The following is a 24,455-nucleotide window of genomic DNA, read 5'->3' as shown; positions in this document are numbered from 1 at the left end:
AAAACAATCTGCTTTACAGCTTTTGTGTTCCAAAGGACACTTCTGCACCAGTTCAAGTAGTAGTATGTATACATAATGGAAAACAGGACTGTGGAACGAGAAGGTTATGACCGACATTTTCAGAAGTGGACAGACATTTTAGGTAACCATCTGTGATACTGTAGGCTTTGGGCTGTGTCTGTTGGTCATTGACACTCATCCAAAACCAGTGAAAGCAGCAAAGTCTAAAACCAAACAACCAAAGTCAACTGATTCAAAGATGGTCCAAATTTAAATATTTGACATTTGTGCTCAAAACACACTCAACAGCTCTAGAAATCTGTCTGCTCACAGATGTCACCTTTCAAATTCGTCTGTTTTGTTCTTTAAACCTGAAATCTGCTCAGAACGAATGCAGAGTGTATGAGATTCTCTGAAAGAATTTCTCATTATTCACAAACAAACCCTCAGAGTATCTTAAAAGGTGCATTAAATATACAGCAGTGACAGACAAAAAATTTAAAAGCTCTATGTATCAAACACGATGAATACAAAAAAATCAACTGAATTTTCATGTTTTCAAATTAATCAGAAAAACATTTTTAAAAGAAATGCTTTGGTTTTGTTTCTTTGTCTTTCAAAATCTTGAATGAAAACCAAGAGGGGGTTACTTCTTGCAAAGGAGAAAGCCCAACAGACCCATTCTACTGTATATCACAGAATCAGAGAATGGTTAGGGTTGGAAAAAGAACTTAAAGATCATCCAGCTTCAACAGAAATATATTGATACAATTATGTCACCAAATCTAAAAGGAAATCAAGACCACCCTTTAAGTGTCTGATTTCAGGCAAGGTCTTCGGTAACAACTGATTTTCAGGAATAGGTTTCAGAAAGTTGTCATTGGTGCCTGTAAACAAACAGGGCTCAAGTTTCAGCCACACAAACCCATCCCAACTAAGTCTAAGAGAAAAACTCTGTAACAATATTACAAGTGTTTACTAGAACAGTGTTAATACGTAATTCAGTGATTAACCTTACCATTTATGTTATCAAAATACCTGCAACATCAGGGATTCCTATTCACTTCCTCTGAAATCTCCAGCAAACTACACAAGCACAGGCAGAAGTACAATGTAATTCTCTGCAAGAAAACAGGTAACACCCTCCTGCTGTAGTGTGAATTTAAAGCTGGTGAATCCACTTCACAGTGAATTCAAAATGCATGCATTACATGGTACCATTCTGATGCAAAAATGCATTTTAAGACCAAGGTGCTCTCTAGGAAAGTTTGGTAAGTGCTGTGCAGTAGCAGGTGAGACCCTTGACAAGAAAGAAACATGAAAACTTTGCAAAAAGTTTTCTGTGATTCCACACATTCCTAATGTTCTACATAAAAGGACATTACAGTTATAAACCATGTTAAAAGTTTTTACAAAGGGTCAGTAGCTCAATTCTTAAATATAAATTAGAGTTCATTTAAAAATTTATGAAAGACTGTCCACAAATTATAAAGCAGTGCAGTTCCTTGGACTCAAATGATATAAATTCATTTGCACTAGTTGGCCTTAACAAATCTCTCATGTCCATTATTTAATACCACATGTATTGAAAAACTAAAGATATATACACACGTAGGTGTCTCATGTATGTGAATCTTCCCATATACACAGGTACATTTAGAATATTCTAGTTCTTACAATATTTCTCAAAACACATTATCATGAGCTCCCCAACTTCCATTTTTTTGCTCATACAGAGTTTAGCATAATGGCCACTTTATGCTCTGTGTACAGTATCAATAACATACACTTTTTATCCAATCATCAATATTTAACATTCTCTCCCATTTGAATTTTTTCATACTTATGGTAAATTAAAAAAAAAAAAAACAAAACAAACCAAAATGTTTGCAGGCAAGTCTATGTTATGGATCACATACAACTTCTAAAACAACTTCAGCAAGCTGGTAATTGCTCCCACTGATATTTTTGTAGGCTATAACTGGAAATCTCACCACTAACCTGTCAGCAAAGCTATTACTCTTACTCCTCTACTTCAGAGGGCTGTAGTCAACTCTGGGTTCCAATTTTCTAAAAAGAACAAACAACAACTCCAAAGGCCATGTAATGGATCAAACACGGTAATTCAGGAAAGACAAAGGTTGCATACATGAGGAATAACAAGAGGAAAATTAAAGGGGTTTGGGTAAGAGAAATGTAACTCCCATATCAGTAAGAAAAAAAACCCAACTTACTTTGCATCTGCTTTTTGCAGTACCTCTAGTGTTTCTTTTTGGATACTCTCACACAATATGCTAAAACCTGTTGGTTTCTACCATGCGCTAGTTTTGATATGGTTGGAAGAAAAACTGTGAAGACATGGAATCTTAAAATTATTTTAGGTGAAGTGGGTGGCTACACACTCAATTTTAGAGTCATTTAAACCCAAGCCAGAACATGTCCTAATATTTAGGTAATAGCATGTAGTTTTTTAGCTAAGAACTATGTTTTAAGGAATGACCCCAGAACCTACATTTAAAACAGACTAAAAAATGCTTTAATTCAGAACTTTATTTCTTGACTTTTAAACCCTAATATTTTATTAAGTCAAGAGGGTTTTAAAATGTAAACCCTTAGCTATTTCCCCTCTGTTTTAAGAGAAACAGCTAAAGACGGTAAAAAAACCCCTCCATACCAACCCACCCACTCTTAAAGCACACAAAGGCTTCAGAACTTTGTCTTGAGAAACAAATAATGTAACTGCATGCAAATCCCTCTAGCTAGAAATCACCAGAAGAACTGGACTTGACTAGGTAACAGTATTATCACACGTATGAGCAATGCCCAGCTCCATTCACAGGACATGTGCTAGAAGCCCCATCTGCTGTCAACCTTTTGAATTCCTCAGTGCAGGGGGGAATTACTTTTCCTACCCTGCAAGATTTGCAGAAGCCTGTTCTTAGCTTCTCTTGCCTCTTTAGAGGTGGGCAATCCGAGGTTGGCAAATTAAAATAAGGAATTTGGCTAACCGGATTATCCATACATCCTAGGTGGTATCTTCAGTCAGGAAAAAATCGTGAGCATTGAACTCTACTGATTTTGAAATCAACAGCAACTTCTGCTCCAGACCCTGGCAGCTTCTGAGCTGCTCACTCTGCTGGAAGAACATCTTGAATCTTTCCTCAGCTGTTCAGACCTCAAACTGCAGAGCATTTTCACTTGGACTTTGCAAAAAACACAGCTGTTTAAGTAGCATCTTGCTAAACAGATCCACTCTAAGAAACTCAGCCTAAGAGAACTTACAGCTTACTCAAACTCATTAACACTCTGGACTGGGTTTTCAGATGAATGCAAAGATACAGTATTTCAAATGGAAATTAAAATAAACAACATTGCCCATGCAGAATTTATCAACTTTAACACTGCTCTCTCACAAACAGCTTTTTTGGTCATTATAGATAAAACTTCTGTAAATGTGCATATGAACAAATAACTAAAGAGCATTAGTAATCAACAGTGCTGCTTTCTAACCATCAAATTTAATGTCAGATACTTGCAAGGTACTGCATTTACTGCTTTTCCTAAAGTTTAAACCGAAAAGGGATAAAACCTGCAAGATAAAGTTATTGTAAAATTCAAGAGAAAATAGAATGGGAAAACCAAGAAGTTAGAATATTGCTTGGGTTCTATTATGACTTTTTTCAACTCCACCATGCCAATTTTTTCCACCACTTTCTTGTAATCAAACTTGCATTTAAAGCTCTCAAACATTCACTCACACTGCAAAAGGATAAATAAAATGAGATTAGAGAACAGAAATATTTAAACTTCAACAATATATACTGGACTGGAAAAACTGAAAGTGAAAACCATAGCCAGTATAGCACTTATGATGAAATGGTACATGAAACCAGCTCTGGTATCCAAGACAGGGACAGAGATACATCAGTCCCAGCTTTTGCACTTTATCCAGGACTTGACAAAGGACAGGCAGAACTTGGATACCTGATACAAATATTTCAGGGCAAAGAGCAAATTCATACAGCTCGTCAGCAATGTCCTCTGCCATAGGCAAGCCACAGCTCTGCATGACATTGCAACAAGTGAATTAATTTAGCATCCAGTTCCCGTAGATCCACTCTTGACTTGCAACTCCTGTGCGTGGCAGAAATGGAGATGGAGAAGCAGCCTCAAAAACACTTACCAGTACGAGGAACTCAGAGATAGGGAAATTTATTAGCACAACATTTTCATATTGCTTCCATCTGTTCCCTCAAAAAAAAATACAGAACGAGCTGCAGAAGCATTAATGCATCCTAGGGTCTAGGAGAATCCCACAGAAATTCAGTATCCACATGTGGGAGTCAAAGCTGAGAAAAGCTAATTAAAGTATTAGGTGGAATCTTAAAATTTTAATTAGAGAAGATCGCTTTCTCTTTATTTTTCACTTTCAATGCCGCTGTAAGTATGAGGAAATCCTCTCTTTTTGCCTCCAATCTAATTATGGTTTTACAGTGTATCTTTAGGCACGGACAAAAACTCTGTAAAAACTGCAGTTACTATAGTGATTTTAATTACACATAATCTGAAAACTCCCAAACATGCTATTCTAAGGGTTTTACTGGGGAAAAAAACCCCTCATCTGTAATAAAACCTAATTTCTGAAATCTAGTAATTTTGTTCTATTACTATCACAGGCAACACCAAGTGACATTCAAAACCAGATTTTTTACACATCACTAAAATGGAAATGATTATAATTGTGGCCAAATTACTAAAAATTAAAATTGCAACTGAGCTGTGTAGAAACAAGAACACAAACCCGTTATGATCACTTTGTGTCAGTCCCCAGCCATACGGTATGTTTGATATGCCACTTGGAATACAGCCCCCAAATGGCAAATTGTGAGGTGTCTACCAATTTTGCCAGAACAGTCTTACTGCCTCTACCACTGATGCCAGTCAGCCTAAAATACTGCCCTATTTTATTTGATTTACACTGAGAGCAATATATTCTATATTTATTTCAACCACATAAAACATTTTAACACCTCTAAAATATGAGGTTTATCATTTTAATAGGGAAAGACCAAAAAACTTCCAACAACTGAATTTTCACGTTCCCACTGTAACAAGCACTTGTTAACACTAGCTGCCTGGGTTATTCCTTGGAAAAAATAAAATCTGCATCCAGTTACTTGTTACTAAAGACAAAGATATGCATAAAATATAAAATACCTTGTAGAATATCCTAGAAAGGAACACTATAGCTTAGAAAATGCAGCACCATTTTGAGATGATTTTTTTTTTTTTTTTTTTTTTTTTTTTTTTTTTTGTCTTGCAGGGGGAAGAACAAGATAGGCATGAAACACATCAAGAAGAATCCTGGTGGTGAAAACCCAGAGACATCTGCTTCAGTAACATATGTCTTGCTGACTAAAATCAGAAGCATAAGCTGACAGACCTCATCAATGCTGACTTTTTTGTTTTGCTGGTACTGCTCAGCTGGTTGTCGGGGCAAGGGATTTAGCAGCGAAACAAAAGGACTGTATACAGCAGCAACCTATTTATGACTGTATTAATGCTGCCCTCACACTGCTTGAGTGACAGAGCTGTGCAAAACTGCACAGACTCTCAGTGCCTAAGAGACACACACACAATTTGCAGTTAAAAATCATTAGGCAGGAATAGCATCTATACTGGAAGTCATTCAGATTTGCTCAAGGTATAAACCCCTTTCTCTTCCAACAATTCTGTTCACCGAGCTCTATTTCCAGGACAACCTTTTTCTGGTTATGAGCAGCCTCTCCATAAAGAAGAGCTCTACAGAAAAAAAGGAGAAAGAAAATCTACAGTAATGCACTGATCAAACCAAAAATGACAGTAGAAAATATTAGCGCAGAATGAATCTGTCATTTTGCATAGCTTCAATGTAACTTGACCAGGGTAACAAAGGTAAAAGTGCAAGACAGAAGAACTGGAGACAGAGCTGATCAGGTACACTGACACTTCAGTTAAAATGCATTGTTTATGTGTTTGCTGTCCTCGACATTATGATCTACAAGTAGCTGTGATCTCTGTTAAAACCTGCAGGCATGTAACTTGTGCTGTAGCTTTGACAGCTTAAACTCTTGACTATGAAATGAAAGAACTGAATTCTTCTACTATAATTCACAGTCCTGGAGAATAACCAAGTTCTTTTTCCTTCTTCAATCCTTTTCAAGGCACTGCGTTATGATGAGAAAGCACTGTATAAAACCTGCTTCTGTAAGAAACTGTCCACCCACATGAATCTTGCTTGGTTTGTGAGATAGGCAAGAAACTGGCTCAGACAGAGCTCACACTCAGAGTGCTGATCAATGGTCTATACTCAGGCTGGCAGCCTGCCACAAGTGGGAATCCCCAGGGTTGGACACTGGGCCTCACATGTTCAGCATCACCACAAATAATCTGGATGACAAGACTGGGAGCACCATCACCAGGTTTGTTGATGACACCACACTGGGTGGTGAGGTGGATGTGTCAGAAGGATGAGCAATCTCACAGGACCGGGACAGGCTGGAAGAGAGAGCTGGCAAGAAGAGCGCAGAGTTTAACAGAGACAAGTGCAAGGTCCTGCAGCAGTGACAGCACCAAAGAGCCTGGCACAGGCTGGGAACCTTTGCTGAGGGGAACCTGGGGGTCCTGGTGGACAACAAGCTGAACAGGAGCCAGCAGTGAAGCTGCTGCAGCAATGAAGGCAAATCAGATGCTGGGGTGCACCCACAGGGGCACCACTAGCAGAGATGAGAACGTGACCATCCCAAACTACCAAGAGCTTGTCAGGCCACACCTGGAGTACTCCTGTGTCCAGTTGTGGTCTCCTTTTCTTTTCAAGAAAAGGAACAGAAAGACTGGAAAGCATCCAAAGGAGGGCCATGAAGATGATGGAGAACCTGTCCTAGAAAGAGACTGAAGGAATTCAGTATTTTATTACCTGGAGAAGGCTCCAGGGGCCCCCACCATAGTACATAAAGAGTGGCTGTAAAGAGGATGGAGGCTGACTCTCCACAAGGAGCCATATGGAGAGGACAAGCTGTACCAGGGGAAGTTTCATCTTGATATAACAAAGAAATATTTTACACTAAGAATGATCAATGTCTGCCCACATATACACAAATACAGATATTCTAACTGAAATATTCAGATAAATATCCCACTCTAATTGCTGGCAGAGTCTTGATGTTTTTGGCATAAACTTTAGTCACAATTCATTGCAGATACTGACTTTTACAGACTGTAAACAATGGGCTAAAACTTCAGCACCAATTTTTGTAAATGCCTAAAACAGTAGAAAAGTATACCAAAACCCACCAGTATTCAAGCTGCAATGACATATCTAAAAAAACCCCAAAAAACCTGCTGACTAGGGAGAAAGCATCCAGTGCAACATTAAGGTTAGTTTCAAGAGTTATTATTTATATTAATTTATTGGCTCTTTATAAACTTAAAATGAAGAAGTAGAGTTTATCATGTAAAGTTTACTCTAGGCAGGCAAACACTTGAATATAGATTCATCAGTATTTCTTCCTCCCTGGCACTCTTGCACCAAAAACCCCAATGAGACTTGAAATCAAATAATTGCAAATACCTTGTTCTTCTGTCATCTCACTTATTTTTCCTCATCATTTCAAAAGCAACATTTTTCTTGTATTTTCTTGTTCCAGTCTTTCAAAGAACCTAGGTCCAATCTTTAAGTGTATCAAGGCCTCTCAATCTGTTAGCAGATTAAGAGGCTTCACTTAGGTTTCCACTCAAATTAATGGCTATGTCAGGATCTGGTCCAGTAATTCAAACACATGTTAAAAGCTGACAAACTCCTGCAGTTTATTTTTAAAAACTACTGACTTTACTGTTTCAAACACTTAAATGGGTAAGATTTCAGCAGTGTATTTTATTAGCTGCCTGTTTACAATTTAGTAAGTTATAGTTACATTAAAAATGGTTCTAAAAATAACATTTATGGAAAGAAACCATTAAAAAGGAAAAACTGAATGGATGTTTTTTTCATGGAGCTACTATAATCAATGGGCCAATTGCCACTTCCCTGCTGTAGGGCAATTTTCACTCCAGTCAGCAGTGTTATTTCACAGTCACACTGATGTACAAAAGACTTCTGCATAGCCTTCAAAGTCTGCATAAAAACACAGTTTCTTGGAAGCTTTCTAAAATACATAGAACACATTTATTCTTTGCTGAGAAAGCCGACTACTGGTATGGGCATCTCAAGTCTGGATACTGCTTAATGAACATTTTGCAAAAAATTATCTTCGGAACTGGGCTGAACATTTAACTTCTTGACCACCAGACCTCTGAGACCAGAAAGAGGAACCTTCTACACAGCCCAGGTGCCAATGAAATCATCAACTTTCCTTAGCAAAACCATTTGAGAACCCTCTGTACTTTTATTCTTCTCTCAATTTGTGGTCTAGGAACCTTGAGTAAAGTTTTAAAATTTTTTTCAAATTACTGTGTGAACCACCAGTAATCAAAGTTCTCCTTTAAGACTGAAAATCTTCAGCCCAGATGCATTTCAACAAATTACACGCTTAACCAAGGTTGTCACTCTTCCCTATTGATTAAATAGGGAACCTTCAGGAACTCCAAATTTAGGTGTGTGAGTTTAGTGCCTAAAATTAGGTGGGATGAATGTAGCTCAAAAAAAATTACACAGCATTAGTTGATGAGGAAAAAGTCTAAGGTGGTAAATCACAGGCTGACTTGAAGCAGCCTCTTAAATTGGTCCCAAATGGCTCCTTACAGTCTTAACAGCTTTTTCCTCTCAATAAAAACCAAAATGGCAAACAATGATCCATGGGTTGAATGGTGCTCTGGGATCCAAAGAGTGGGAATTTTCTCCTTGGTTCTCCATTTGGAAAACAATAAATGTACACACATACAGAACTCCATATATACAATACTTCATTGTTTCAAATCAGTTCAATCTATGCTATTTAATACACTATTAGTTCAACACTGCTACTGCAGCTAAAACCGGTTTTGCTACCAGAGCTAAATTTTCTGAAGTTATTCCCAAAACATGCTGCAATCTGACAACATGTCTCAGAACTAATTATTTAATAGCACAAAGGAATTGTTTATGTTTCACAGGAGGCTGAAAGGCCACATAAATGTATTTCAAGAATTCTATGTCTAGCCAATTATTTTTCAGATAAAATTGCAAATGTTACACTTAATTTCTAATTGTTGTTAAGTGAAAACAGCAAGAAATTAAGTACATTAAAATGGCATATTTCAGTAGAAAAAGAAACAAATTCCCAAATTAGGTATTATTTTGGATATGCATATGGCATCATGGAAAACTCAGTTATTTCAGAGAAGAACATTTTAGAGATTGTCTTTGCAAGGAACACGTTTGTTGTAGTAAACAAATAATGCAACTCTAGAGAAGCTGTTTAATGACCAAATAAAACTCTAAAGAGAGAACAGGGGAGCTCCTTAAAAATAACATATTCTAAAAAATGATACAAATAGATGCACTGAATATTACATTTTTATGCACAAAGATCTAGGAACATACTACTGTGAAGCAGTTAGCTTTTCCTCTTCTTTTATTAAAGTAAGTCATTAAAAGAAGTTTAAACTGTTTTTCAACTAAGTCTTTCAAAAGGGGAAACTCCTGTCATTACAGTCAAGCAGGCACTTCGCTAGTTTGTTTTACTGGACCACAAAATACAATAGCTACATCTCTAGTAATATCCACTGCAGATACAGATGCAGAAAAATAGCCACTTTAGGTTTCATCAAGCCACCCAGGGCTGATGCAATGCTAAATTTCAGTGGACAAGAGCACAAAAGCACATGTAGAAATACTGCCTTATAAATCAAACTTTCATTCACCTAAGCATCAATACAGTGGCAACTGCAACACTCATGTACAAAGGCAGTACAGTAAGGCCTTCAAAAGAGGTGGTGCATCTAATCAAGACTTATTCTTACTGCTCCAGATATTCCTGAAGGGTAACTGAGGCTACATCTACCATCCATTCAGACAGCCCTGTGTGAAACAGTCTTCGATGTGTACAGTATTTGGAACAGGGCAACTGCTGCATGAGGGTAAATTGGGTTTTGTTTGAAGAACAGTCAAAAGGAAACGTATCTCAAAATTAAAACAATGAAGAACAGTTTTTGTTGCATCTTTCTGCCCTTATTTTAAAAACACGAAACTCTAAAAAATTGAACTTGAAGACAGGTACATCCTAAAAAACCTCCAGTTGTTATTTGTAGTATTGCATCTATCACTGTTGGAAAAGCCATTTTATCTCCTTTTTATCCCCAAACTTAGATGAAAGTTGAAAATCCTGAAGTTCAAATGAAGTGCTGGGGAGAGAAAAACAGATGAAAAAGAGAGGACAAGAAGCAGTGGAGGATGATCTACATCAGCTGAAGCAGTGGTATATCAATCTGTCTGTACCAGAGCAAAAGCGTTACTGCATACAGCGTACGCAATACATCTCATCCACGTGTGTTACGCAAACAATGAAAAATGCAAAGATCTCACTTTTATGCTTTAGTTACATTTTTCTGCCCTAACCTTAATTCCTCTAGCACTCTCATTAAGTGCTTTGAATAAAACTAAAGTTAAAACTCCCATGCAGTTTCAGAAGATAAGAATATAAAATAGTATTGCTAATAACACCAAGGTCATGGTTTCAATCCCTGTATGGGCCATTTACTTACGAATTGAATTCCACAACCTCTCTGGGGCCCTTCCAACTCAGAATATTCTATGAAGTCAGAAGCAGTTCTTCACTGTATTCTTACCAATGCTGGCCAGCAACAGGACGCAAGTTAAACTGTTGTTAACTGGAACGTTCCTTTATTTTACAAGGCAGAACAAAATGGAAAAAACATGTTTTCTAGAAAGCTAAGGGCTAGCTAAGAAAAACACTTGTAACTTGTCAAGCCACAACCTGAAGTGTCTCCTAAGAACTGCTATATGGATAAATAAAAGCAAGGTCATGGACATATGTAGGTGATTCCTGTATGCATTAAAAACTGTTCCAGAAACAGTTGCCTCACATTTGTCAGAGCACTGAAGAAAGCTGGCAGGTTAAAAAAAAGAAACAACCAAAAAGCACCTGTTGTTCAAAAGGAAGAATACTCAGAAGTGTTGCTGTCACTTGATTAATTCAATGAAAATTTTTAACCAAGCATAACTCAATACCATTCGTCAAATCTGACTGGGAAGTGATGTTATTACCTCAGAGCGTATATGCTGGAGAGACTACATGTAGTGACAGAAACACTCTCATAGTCACTGCTGGAGATGGAGCTGAGGGGGGAATCACGTAAGCCATCCTGAGAACTGAAAAAACATACGGAAACAAAATGAACTGCTGAAGCGAGCAAAGGCAAAAACAGAGCATTGTGATAAGTCATGGCTTGTCATGGGTTATACAGAAACAAGAATAAACTGGCAGTTGCATTTTTCGCTCTTCAGAAAATGATACAAACCTATTCTGTTTTCTTCCCAAAAGGACAGGCAATTCAGTAAAGTCAGTGGGCACACATCTTATAACAATCTTCAACTTAATTCATGCCATACAGTTAAAATATTCAGAAAAGAACTGAGAATCTTACATTTTCATTGGAGATAGAGGGAATAGCATGTCCATGCTGCTAAGTGTGGCTATAACCTTAAAATGAAGACATAACAAAACTGAAAGTTCATAAAGCCGTCTTGGGTTTCAGGCCAAGGCACAGTAATCGATACGCTTCAAAAACTTCTGAATATCGTGACAAGTTTGACCCACGTTTCCTCCCCATTGGAAGGAAAAGGTTTGTTAGAAAGGAGAAAGATGACACTTTGGTGATGGAACTGAAGATAATACACCTGCCCCTGCCCCTAAGTTTGCTCAGTCCCTGTAAAGGCCACATATGTATCTCAAAATTTGTGCTTTGAGACAACAGATATCCAGGAAGGAGCAGTCCCATGGCAAACCACCGACATGTCTTTAGTGGAAATCCACTAGCTACTAAGTAAAAGGATATGAATAATTCAAATGAACAGTACACAACTTGTCTCTGGCATCCCTGGACTAATGAAAAGCCTCTAAATAACCATCATTTTGGATCTTACATCATATTATCAACATAAACTAGGATTAGAGAATTAAAAATAGTTTCATAAGCACTATTAAACTATCTTGTAAAGACCAATTTCTTGTTTGAGTAATAATTTACTGCTCAGCTACTGGAAATTCCACAAGCTGAAAAAAATTATATGAGATATGAAAACATGTAATCTTGAGCATAGATATCAAAGCTGCATTGGCTCTAGGCGGTGCAGAAGATTCATTCAAGCCTGCTGAATTCAAATGTTAACTCAACAGAAATCTTTGGACAATGCAAAGAGAAACCTAAGAAACATCCCCAGTTAGAAGAGAGGTAGTTATATACGTCAGGGTTATTTTACCTTACTTCTCCACAATTATTAGCAGATTTTTTTATGTTCTTTTGCTTTCTAGACATATGCAAACCAGTTATGTTCCAAACTCTTTTCTTCTATTAAATTTACTAACACAGCTATTTTTTCAGCTAGAAGTCTGGAAGAATGCTTAAAGGGAATTCTTCAAAGCAGTCTATGGAAGGTATGCGCTTTAATCCCACTAAGAAATAATAGGATTTGTTCGCATACCTCCCACTAATCACTAGGAAAATGCACCCCTTCATGTTTCTCATTTCTGACTGACAATTTGAAAATAAATCCCAAGTGTACCATGCTTTAGTTGAAAGCAGAGACTTCACAACTGGAAAATAATTTTATCAGACTTGAACAAAAATCTATTTAACTTTCAATCGTTTTATGTAATTTCCCTTGCTAATTCTGCTCATTACGAAGAGATATATGCATTTAAACAAAAGCTTACTCTTTTATAGCTCATCACCTTTACCCATCTAATCTTACAATATGGTCATGCTACTAAAATGTAGTTTTACTATCTGTTTTACAGCAGCTAAATGATATTAAAAAAACTATTAACATACAATTTCACACCTTGATTAGGCAGGTGTGATGGTGTGATCACCCCCCTTTTCTTTTAAGGCAAAAGCCAGAAATGGCAGTCCGGATGTCTGTACCCAAGCTGGGCTCTGGGGAGACAGGTAACACCACATGGCCAAGGGCTGTAAATCTTGCTCACCAGCTGACGGCTACTTGAGCATGCACCAACCAAAGTACAATGGGTGTGCAAGTATGACTCATCATAAGTCACTCATCTTAGCCCAAAAATAGTGGACATTCCAGAGCCTGTTCAACTCTTCTGTGCAGCAGCAGGCCGCATGCCAGGATCTCCCCATGAGTAGGAACGCCTCTCATGATTACTCCTCAAGGCTGAGCGAATCCTTATCACATCAGATACTGAGTAAGTGAACTGGGAATAAGCATGCCGAAATGTTGAAATACTAGCTAAGTGATAAAAAGATTGACTGCACATATATAAATAACCCTTTAGACATAAACCATTGATCACATCTGGGACTAAGTCCAGATTCAGCTGCAGCCACACTCCTCTCTGAGAAGTCTTCTCTGAACCTCCTGACTCAATGAAAGGGTCTCCCTGGCAGTTTTGTCTGACCCCATTCTCTATGCACTAAATAGTGAAGTGTATCTTGCCATCAAACCTTCTTAAACCGCTGTCACATTTACCATGGAATTTTGTTAACTCATTGTCTTACAGCAAATACATCATTGCTTCTCTCTTGCAAGTGAAGCACATCGCTCTTTTGTTCAGAGTAAACTAATCTTTGAAGAGCAGAACCAGGAAACAAGAACAAGGACCAAACTCAGCATCTTCTTTTATGCTCTCTCACCTCCCCACCACTTCCAGATTTTTCCAGTGTATCAATCCTGCCAGCTTATTTGGGTAGTAATAATTTTTCTGAAAGATGTCAGGTTTGCTGTCCTTAAGTGCCTTCTGTGAATCTCTGCCTAATATATTTAAAGTCCAATCAAAATATCTCAGTTACCAGTATTTAAGAACTTAAATTCAATTTTCTTAGGTTGTAGTTTTCTACTTTTTTGTTTTGTTTTGAAGAATTTAAAGTTTTAAGCTCTTACACAGAGCCCAAAGCGCTAACATTTTTCCTAAGAACTCAGAAGTTCTCACACATTTTTAGGGAGTTAAATGCTCTAGGCTAAAACACAAACCACTACCCTAATAAAGGACCTTAATGGTAAGTAACCCAATGAGCATCATGAGCATAATGGCCCACAACCAGCTGGCATTATCAACTATCTCAATGCTATCTTTATTTTCATCTTCACAGATGTCTTCTGAACAGATAACAAGCCTCACCTCATCTCTTCTCCACACTTCTTTGCCTTTCATTTCAACCTTCTCTCACCCCATACAAGTTTCTATCAGCACAACTTCTTCTCACCAGTTCCACCATCCCATCTGTTTTTAAGCCTTGTCTTAATACTGGTGGCCATTCTAAACTGCTTTATAAATGCTTTCATTTTCCACTTCTCCATTTTTCTCTTGGGGCACAAACCTGACCATGCTGAACAATCCTGATTTCAGGATTAGATATCCATCCCATCAGTCATCATGCGGCAACGTAAACTGCTTAAACACGCTTGACACAAACATCAGTTTTTTGTAATAAATTATGTGTAGTTTAGGCAATTTCAACATGAAACCATTTTTCTTATTCCTGTGTATCCACATAGATTGAATTATTGTACCAGAAACAGTATTTATCATTAACAGTGTTTATTTCTGGTTAATATTCAGGCTGTAACTCTTCAGATAAGAAGTTCTGTGTTTATTTAGAACCAAGAAGAGGGAATCCTGTAATGCTAACTCTGTTTTATACTATCTGTTATACTAACTAGCTTTTAAAAAACCCCAGCAAAAAAACCAAAAAACCACAACCAACAAATAAAATAGACTCCTGACATACTCACTGTTTTCCCTCTCAGTACACACAGACTCAGGGTAACTGTAAAATTTTCTTCTTATTAATGTCTGCCTGAAGACCTCTCTGCTTTTCTAAGGTGCTGGTAGATCCTGAGGTGAATTGACCTGTTTTTCACATCTCAAGATTCCCATTATCAGCTGATGATGGCTCAGCACACACATTCATTAGAACAATTACAGGAGAAAATCTGTGCATTCTGCAGCTGAGAGCTGCTAGCCCTTCCTTCCCACATCAGCCCACAGGTGACCTGAGCTTCACCACATCGTGCTCATCTGCAATAGCGTTGTGTTGGATTGGGATTCATAGGACTGCTTAAACTGGGTAAGGTGGCAAAAGTTTCTTTCATTTGTAGGTCTTAAATGCCTACAGTGCTCTTTCAAAAATTACATTCTAGCACTGGATAAGACCACTATCCATGCTCATCAAAACATAATTCTTCAACACTTCTGATAAAATTACAGAATAAAGATTTGAGGACACGGAGCAAAGTGACACGGGGTGATATGGCTGCCTCTTTTCATGGAATACTGGCAGACTGAACCGATGAACCATTTATTTAAAGCTGTTGGCCATGTTTTGTAACTATTCTAAGAAAAAAACAAACTGAAAGCCATCTTTTTTTAATCCATGTTTTTTTCTACTGGAATGTGTTTCTAGCCTCTCACTGTTGGGGTCCCTCCCCTGCCGTGTAGCCCTGGGAGAGGGGCCCTGAGGGCACAGACACGGGGCTTCCCTGCCCCTGCTCAGCCTCGTTCCCATTGGTTGGTTTGTGTTCCCTGCGCGGGCAGAAGGACCCTTGGTCCCGTGATTGAACAGTTCCTGGGCAGAGCCCCGGCCATGCGGCTGGAGAAATAAACATCTCTGAAACAGCTATCAAGAATCTGTCTGTCCATATATATTTCCTTTCCACGGGACTCCTGGTTTGATATATGCGTGTTGCAGGATCCCCACTGCAACATCTCACATTTAATTAAACCTCTGTTTCAGGGGATGGTTTCTTCATGAATGCTATTGATTGAATACAATTACATTTCATAATACAATAGTTAATAGGCACAAGTATTGTTTAACTAGCTCACTACATTAAAGCCTCATGTGTAACACCAAGTCCACTCAAAAATTACCTTTTAAAACTTTTTGACCTGTTATTTCAGGAATCCCTACATTGAAAGCTAATATGGTTCACTGTTGCTTTAATTGATATTTGGACCTCGTAAAAGGGAAGCTGGTATAAAACAGTGACACTTCCTATTTGCACACTAAAGCTCCGTAACAGCAGTGCTGTTATTGGATACTGCACAAAATCAGTGTTCAACAAACAAGGTAAAACACTGCCACTTCTAATTTGAGACCTGCATTGTAAAAAAGAAGGGGAGGAGGGACTGAAAAAATTAATTTATACTGAATCTGAATTTGGCTAGTTGCACAAAGGCAAGAAACAGAATACTAGAAGGGGAACAAAGAACTTCAATCAACAGCCAGATCAACGATTGCTTAAGGGAAGTTTTGCAGTTAAAAGGCTGATGTTTGGCTCCCAATCAACTACTATTTGCTTTTTGCTGATGAGAATTTTTCTTTCTCCTGAATAGCTAGCTAAAAGACTAATCAGTACAAGACATTAACAGACATATTTTTGTTTATGTGAACTTGCACAGCTGTCCATTGATTTTTCAGGGAAAAGGCAACATTTTCATGTAAAAATATACAAAATTTTCTTAAGTCTTACTGTGATGGGAAAATTATAGAAAAGCATGAATTTAAGACATTTAATCAAGTTAATCTGCATTTCAATATCAATTAATCTAGTTTTGATAAAGGAGTACTTGTAGAATCAAAAGCTAGAAACTAAGACAAGCTAGAAACTTTGTGTGAATTTGGTTTTGTTCTCTTAGCAAGTGTTAGCCATCCCCAAAACACAAATGGCTCTTTTCCATGCATTTATAAAGGTGGAATTACTTATCTTAAAGTTGCTGTACTGAAAATGTACACATATCACATGTTGCTAAGGAATGAACAAAATAAAGTACAGGCCAAAAACATCAAAATTAGAAACCAACTGTCTGAAACAGGTGTTCATCTTTTTACACAGTTATTCTAATATGCTGAGGAAATAAAATTTTTAATATAGTACATTACAGACAATTGTAATATATAAACATTGTACAATATATGCAATTTAGGATTAAAGAATTGCAAGACTAAGAAATGAGACAACTTGAATACCAAGATAAAGAAAAATTATTCCTCTTATTCTAGAATTCCAATATAGATCAACAAATAGCAAAACATGCTTTTCCAAGGTTGCCTCATTCCTCCTCCTTACACTGCAAAAGCATATGGCAAAATATTCTATTTTTTAGCCCCCACAAGTAAATGCAAACAGCGCCAGCGTCGAACAGCCAATGGACACAGCTAGAGCTTGCAGGAAGGGTGAAGGTAAGAAATTCTCCTCAGTACCATTTACAGCTCCTTTTGCCAGTTCTCAGGTGCACTGCATAAAGCTTCAAGAATACATTCAAACAGATCAAGGAAAATGCAAAAAAAAAAAAAAAATTGTAAAACTTAAGCTAGACATTTTAAATAGACCTGCAGTGGAAAAGCAAGAAACCATGCTTAATAATCCCTTTTTTTATGTCAGAGCTGTTTTGAAGTCAGTATGTAGATAAACAAACGTGCAACACAACCAGGTATTTAAGACTAAAACATGAAAACACCAGCACTGTACGACAATATCAAACAGGTTGCCAAACTTCATAAAATATTAGCAGGTTTACATGGACTTCTCAGCTCCGGAAAGAACAGAACGACAAATATTTACAAAACACACCAAAAAATTACCTTCCCTCTTTGTAATTTTCTTTCTTCTGTGAAAGACAGGCAGAATTTTACATTTAAATGAACATTTCTTTTTAAATCTGTACAGTTTGCTTCCCGTTGAAAACCAAGGAATACTAAATACAGATTTAAAGCTTGGTTTTGGTGTTAACTTGTCCTTTTTTACCCCAAAACACCAAATGGTGCTTTGTCATAGTTTTATCATCTTCTGTTCTATTCTTACATGGCTTTCCCCCCTTAACAGTTTGTTTTGCTACATGACAGCCTTTATTTATCACATTGTCCCTTCAGCAGATCAGATACTACATCTTTGCTGGTGCTTTTCTTGTATTTGCATCTCATTAGCTCTGCTGCCCAAGACTCTCGTGCTGTTGGTGTTTTGTATCTTTGAGATACTTACAAGCAAATAACACAGAAAGGCATAACATTAGCTATGACTTAAAAACCAAAGTAGTAGAGACTTGTCAATACCCAGTGATGGCCTTCTGTGACAGAGTGACTCCATCAGCAGACAAGGGAAGGGCTACGGGACGACATTTATCTGCACTTCTGTAAAGCCTTTGACACAGTCCCTCAGAACACCCTTCTATGTGAATTGGAGAGAGATGGATTCAATGAATGGACTGTTAGGTGGATCAGAAATTGGCTGGATGGTCAGATCCAGAGGGCAGTGGTCAACGGCTCAAATCCCGATGGACATCAGTGACAAGTGGCATCCCTCAGGGGTCTGAACTGGGACCAGAATTACTTACTATCTTCATTAATGACACAGATGAAGGAATCAAGTGCACCCTCAACACATTTGCAGCTAACACCCAGCTGAGTGGTGCAGTTCACGCACCTGAAGGATGGGATGCCATCCAGAGGGACCTGGACAAGCTCAAGAAGTGGCCCACGGGAATCTCATGAGCTGTAACAAGACCACGTGCAAGGGCCTGCACCTGGGTCACGACGGCTCCTGGTGTCAACACAGGCTGGGGATGAACAGATCAAGAGCAGCCCTGAGGACTTGGGGGTGCTGGTGGGTGAGGGGCTGCACACAACCCAGCCATGGGCACTCACAGCCCAGAAACTACCCTGTCCTGGGATCATCCAAAGCACTGTGGGCAGCAGCTGAGGGAGGGGATTCTGCCCCTCTGCCCCGCTCAGGTGAGACCCCTCCTGCAGAGCGACATCCAGTGCTGGGGTCTCCAGCACAGAAAGGACATGGACCTGTTGGAGCAAGTCCAGAGGAGGCCACCAAGATGATCAGCACCTCTCCTATGAGGAAATGGCTGAGAGAATTGGGATTGTTCTGCCTGGACAAGAGAAGGCTTTGGGGTGACCTAACTGAGGCCTTCCAGTACCTGGAGGGAGCCTACAAGAAGGATGGAGAAGGACTTTTTACAAGAGCAGGTAGTAAGAGGAGAGATGGCTTCAAACTGAAGGAGGGTAGGTTTACATTAGATGTAAGAAATTCTTTACTGTGAGGGTGGTGAGGCCCTGGCATGGGTTGCCCAGAGAATTTGTGAATGTCCCATCCCTGGAAGTGTCCAAGGTCAGGTTGGATGGGGTTTTGAGCAACCTGGTCTAGTGGGAGGTGTCCCTGCCCATGGCAGGGGGTTGGAACAAGATTATCTTTAAAGTCCCTTCCAACCCAAACCATTTTATGATTCTATGAAATCTTTAGTAGAAAAGTGTTTCATCTGTATTTTAAACCCCACTGAATTTTGAGGCTAGACAGAGAAGCCTGAAATACCAGATATTTCAGATTATTACAAGGATTATTATGGTAAACCAAGTTGGATCACAGAGATTACACCTATAATGTCATATCGTGTAGTAAGATGACTGACTTACTAAAACAAACAGTTTGTGTCACAATATACACATTTGAGAGCTGCTTTAGTCAAAAAAGGAAAGAAAATTTTCTTCTACTTGGTGACTTACAGTAACTAGAAAGTAAATACATTTATCAAGTTGATGAATGAGCCTATCCTGCAGCTATTCCATGTGTATGAGATTGCTTATTGTTCTAGCTAATGGGTCCATCATTCTGAAAATAATCTACAGTCTCCAACATTTCCCCTATGGTTAAGTTGGCATTCACAAGTATGTAATAGGGAGCAGTCACAGAAGTCTAATGTGATCTTCCAATTTAAAAATACCATCAAAAAGCAGTGATTAGTCATTGCCCAGGCAGCATGAGTAAGGAAAGGTCCACAAAGTTCTGGTTTGTAACTGAATTATCTCTTTTACTGATAACATGACTAGTCATTCAGAGGCAAGACCCAAATCTATACATATAATATAAAGAAAAAATAGGATCTATCCACACATAAATTTTTAATCTAGTTCTCAGTAGAACCCCAGTATCTCCATCTTTCACAGAACATACCAAAGGAGTTGATATTGGTATGTGCCCAAATAAAGCAGCAACAATCTAGCAACAAAATACCTCCATCCCTACTGCTCTACTGCTGCAAAGGTGGAATACTTGCCAATTAATAACAGATGTACTGTAGTCTCAATAATAAATACAGCTAGTTAGAAGTAATCAACAAAGTAACTGTGTAAGAGGCTATGGTTAAAACAGACAAATCCCACTGACTTGTTGAAATATTCAAAAACACTCGCCCAAGAGTTTTAGAACTCAAGAATGAATGAGATTAATTATTAAGCTCTCTTTTAAAACTTCCTTGATGCCTGGAGTCCAAAGCTGGCAATCCCTAAAAATAAGGACTCCATGGGGATTCAAACAGCTCTAGCTCTGTAAGCCTGATGTTCCTACCAAGCAACATAAAATGCATCAAAAGCTAAAATGAGTAGACAACAATATGAAGATCTGTCTGGGAAGAAGTAACGTGACTTCTGCAGAGGGAACCTCTTGGGAGCTCTGTGAAGGGGTCAAGAAGCTTGAGAAGAATGGTGATGCATCTGTCAAGCCTCTGGATTTCCAAACAGGTTTTGTCAAAATACCTCATTAAAGGCTTTTAAGGAAACTAAGGAGCTAAACATTAAGAGGGAAGGGTCCAAAAAGGATAAATAATTTTTAATCACAAGGGAGAAGCTGTTAAACAATCACTTCTCAGAAGGGTGGGATGTCATGGCTGAGGTTCTTCAGCACCCTGGGAGCTTTATTTTTGTGTATGATCTGCAAAAACAGAGAGAGCAATGAGCTCTGAAAGGTTACTACCAATGCAAGATTATTCAGGGTAATAACCAGAACAGACTGAAGAACTGCCCAGGATCTGAAAGTCTGAATAACCTTACTAAAAGGTAATAAAATGGTAAGACTTAACTGGTAAACACATGGAGAACAATTTTAGCATCAGATACAGAATGACAGCCTCTGAGATCACAAGCAGCATCTTGGGGCTTTAGCAGACAACTTCAAAAAGAACCTCAGCACACCACTTAGCAAAAAATCCCAAGTCAAATACCAGGAACCACTGAAAACCAGCAGAAAACAATTATGCCACTGTGCACATCCAGAGTTTGCTCGTATCTTGAGTAAGTGCAGTTCTGATTCACTTATTGCTAGGAGTAAATCGTATAATTGAAAACTGTTTAGGGTAAGAGAGAAGGTATGATCAAAGGTTTGTGGACAACTTCTGATCAAGTATGCTCTGACTTTTCCAATCTGAAAAAGTAACCACATAGACAAAATGTGACTTAGGTCTACAAAACCACAACGGGCAGGAGAGGCCAGACAGGAATCAGGAGCAAACAAAAGCAAGTGGGAACACAGACTTACAGAACTCTCTGTAAAAGGACATTTCTCAGATGAAGTTTTTAAACAATATTAATAGAGGCTGGACAAGTCAGTGGAGAAGTTAGTACATCCACAAAACATGGGAGGCTGAAATAGTAGCTTATAGATACATAAAATTTTGTTATATTTTTCAGACCTGTTCTCAAAAATTTCATTTAACAACCTACCCAAGGTAAAAACTGGTAGACAAATAGTCTGAATTTTGTATAATTTATGAGGAAACTAATTCAACACATTAATTTTTACATTAAAACACATTAAATTACTTTTAAGCAGTATTACACTTGAAGTGTTGTAAAATCATGGAATGACAAAGGGATTTGTGAATAACGTCTTAAAATGAAGTTCATTCGGAAACACTGTTGTAAAGCCTTAAATATGATCATACTTGCAAGCCTAAGATAGTAAATAGTCAGAATAATAAGACAAAATTACCTTCTCAAAAGTCAAGTTTTGTGCATGCTAAGTTGCATTTAACCTGTAAAAGGAATTAGGTCCAGGACAAAAAACTCATGATTCTATTTCCACTACCAGTAAAATATTTCATAATTCAATTGGTACACTTTTTTCTGTAGCCTTTATATTGTGGTTATGCTTCATGGTTCAAGCTACGTCCACTGTGTTATCTTGAGCTCTAAGAACATAACAAAATGAGAGATCCTGCATCATACACACAAAGAAAGCCAGCTGTCACAGAAATACAGAGAACAAAGGTAACTCCTCTAATGTCTGCCCTCTGCTTCATGATATTAATACTTCAGGGAAACTGAGGACTCACTACGAAACAGGTTATCCTCTAAACAGTAAACCAAAATGAAGTCAGGTTTTCTACTGATCTCTGTAAGATCCCTAGTGTCTAATAAAAGTTGAACTGAAGCATGCCATTTGCTTTATTACAAGCATTAATTACATTATCTCCCTGTCATCAAGTTCCTTATTGTCATTAAATATGCAGAACCGTAACCCATGACCTCTATTCTTCTATCAACTTTGGCTGAAGTGGTCCAATAGGCTTAGAAGCCACTTCTGCACTTTGTTAGGCTCCTTCAGCACACACACATTTACAGACATCTGTGCCCACAGGCAACATGGTCACATCAACCCCGCTCTCTCAAATGAAGCCAAGGTAAAACATGTTTAGATAATCCCATGCACTGATGCAAAGTTAACTTTTTAGTATTTGCCAGACACACTTTTTCTGTAAAACAGCAGAGTACAATGGAAGCAATGACCCAGGTACCATTAGCAGCAATGCCCTCTTGGATATATTAAGCAGGTAACGTAACATTGATTTCAATGATACAGAGACATTAGACGATTAAAATTCAGATGTTCTTCAAATCTTTTGCAGAAAAGTCAACATCCAATAAAAAGTTATCTGCATTAAAAAATAAATATGGATAAGTTCCTTAACCCTGCAACACTCTATTGTCCTTAAAATCTACATTAATGATACACCAGTCACTGCAGTACAAGGATACAGGAATTTATGCACATGCAAATTACTACCAAGACATCAAGTTGCTCTTACCTTGAACTAGATCTTGACTTTACATCTTCCTTTGCTGTCCTTTCACTATTAGCATCTTCATTGTAGTCCATTTTTTTATCACACAGCTGTTTTCTCTTCTCCCACTTCTTCTGCTGATTTGAGATGCTTTCTGCTTCTCCTTGGGAGTCACTTTCTGCTCCTACCTGTGAACCTGAGGAATGTGCCAGGCACTTAGAGGAGATTGGCAGTTTTTGCTCTTCACTGCCAAAGTCTCTTTCTGCTAACAAAGCAGAAGTTTCAGGTTTTAATGTTTCCTGCTCAGGGACTGAATTGTCCAAGCTATCTACATGGTCCATTTCCTTAGACTTTACTAATGTGTATGAAGCATTTACAACACCTCCTGCAGAATGTTTAGCCTTTAAACCTTCAACACCGTCCTCCCTGCTGTCTTCACAGCTGCCACAACACACACAGGAATTAATTAGACAGTTTGTGGCAGCTATACTGAGTTTATGGGATTCATCCTCCTCCTCATTTGCTAATGGATTAGCAGATCCAGGAACACAACTAATAGCTGCTTCTGGAGTTGTTACTGGGGATTCTGAGCTAGAAGGAGATTTAGGATTGAATATTACAGTAGCAGATATTTTCATTCCCCCTGTCCTGTGAGCTATGACTTCCGCTGTTTCTGCGTCATCGGCATATGCATCCCAGCCATTGAGGTATAATTGTGAGTCTGGACCTTCTAGACAGCTGCATGAATTTGGAACTGAAATGCCAGACATCTGTTTTCCATCTTCAACATTATTATTATTGCTTAAGTCACTTTCAGCATCTTTTAAAAGCAAAGCTTCCTCTGTCTGATGGCCATTCTCATAAAGCAAAGCATCTCTATATTGCAGGTTCTGTTTTGAATCGTGGCAAGGGTTATTCACCCAAGCAAATGTATCACTTACTGAATCCAACCCAGCAAGAGCTTCTCCTGCTCCATCTAGGTCATCCATAAAAAAAACTCTGTCCTCTTCATCAGTTAAGTTGTCAAGATGGTGTCTTGTTGGTGAAGCTTCTGTGCTGGAACTATTTCTTAGGCTAGGTCTGTGAGCTGGAGACTGACAGATGCTTGGAGGGGAAAGCAGAGAAGACATTTCATCTCCAACTCTGTGTACCATCCTGTTCAGCTGCTCCAGCTCCTGCTCATCATACTGCATGGAACAAGCCAGCTCAGCCTCCGTGTTCTCAGCTTTTGCTGAAAGTTCCTTAGGAGGCAAAGTTGCAGTTATGCCTGGCGTAATGACAGAGGGTACTTCAGGATCTGCTCTGACAGGAAAATCTACATCTTGAGAGATGCAGAGGTTACGCTCCAGTGTGTGCAGTTCATCCTCGGTCAGTGTCTGAAGGAGATCCCTG

General features: G+C 38.4%; 1 protein-coding gene across 4 annotated transcripts in view; it reads right to left on the bottom strand.

Moving 5' to 3' along the window:
* ZFYVE28 (zinc finger FYVE-type containing 28) overlaps positions 1-24,455 on the bottom strand; it is an 83,923-nt gene that overhangs the window by 21,379 nt on the left and 38,089 nt on the right. For 2 of the 4 annotated variants that reach the window (XM_017727736.1, XM_017727737.1), the window contains exons 7-8: positions 23,088-24,452; positions 11,243-11,347 (exon numbers count right to left, since the gene is read on the bottom strand). In XM_017727736.1, coding sequence (XP_017583225.1) covers positions 11,243-11,347; positions 23,088-24,452 — 1,470 coding nt within the window. The remainder of the gene's footprint in view (positions 1-11,242; positions 11,348-23,087; positions 24,453-24,455) is intronic. The other 2 variants (XM_008645088.2, XM_017727738.1) reach the window with 1 other exon arrangement.

The sequence above is a fragment of the Corvus brachyrhynchos genome, unplaced genomic scaffold (assembly GCF_000691975.1).
Source record: "Corvus brachyrhynchos isolate BGI_N302 unplaced genomic scaffold, ASM69197v1 scaffold80, whole genome shotgun sequence".
In the NCBI taxonomy this organism is placed as follows: Eukaryota; Metazoa; Chordata; class Aves; order Passeriformes; family Corvidae; genus Corvus; species Corvus brachyrhynchos.
This window is presented reverse-complemented; position numbering and strand designations above follow the sequence as displayed.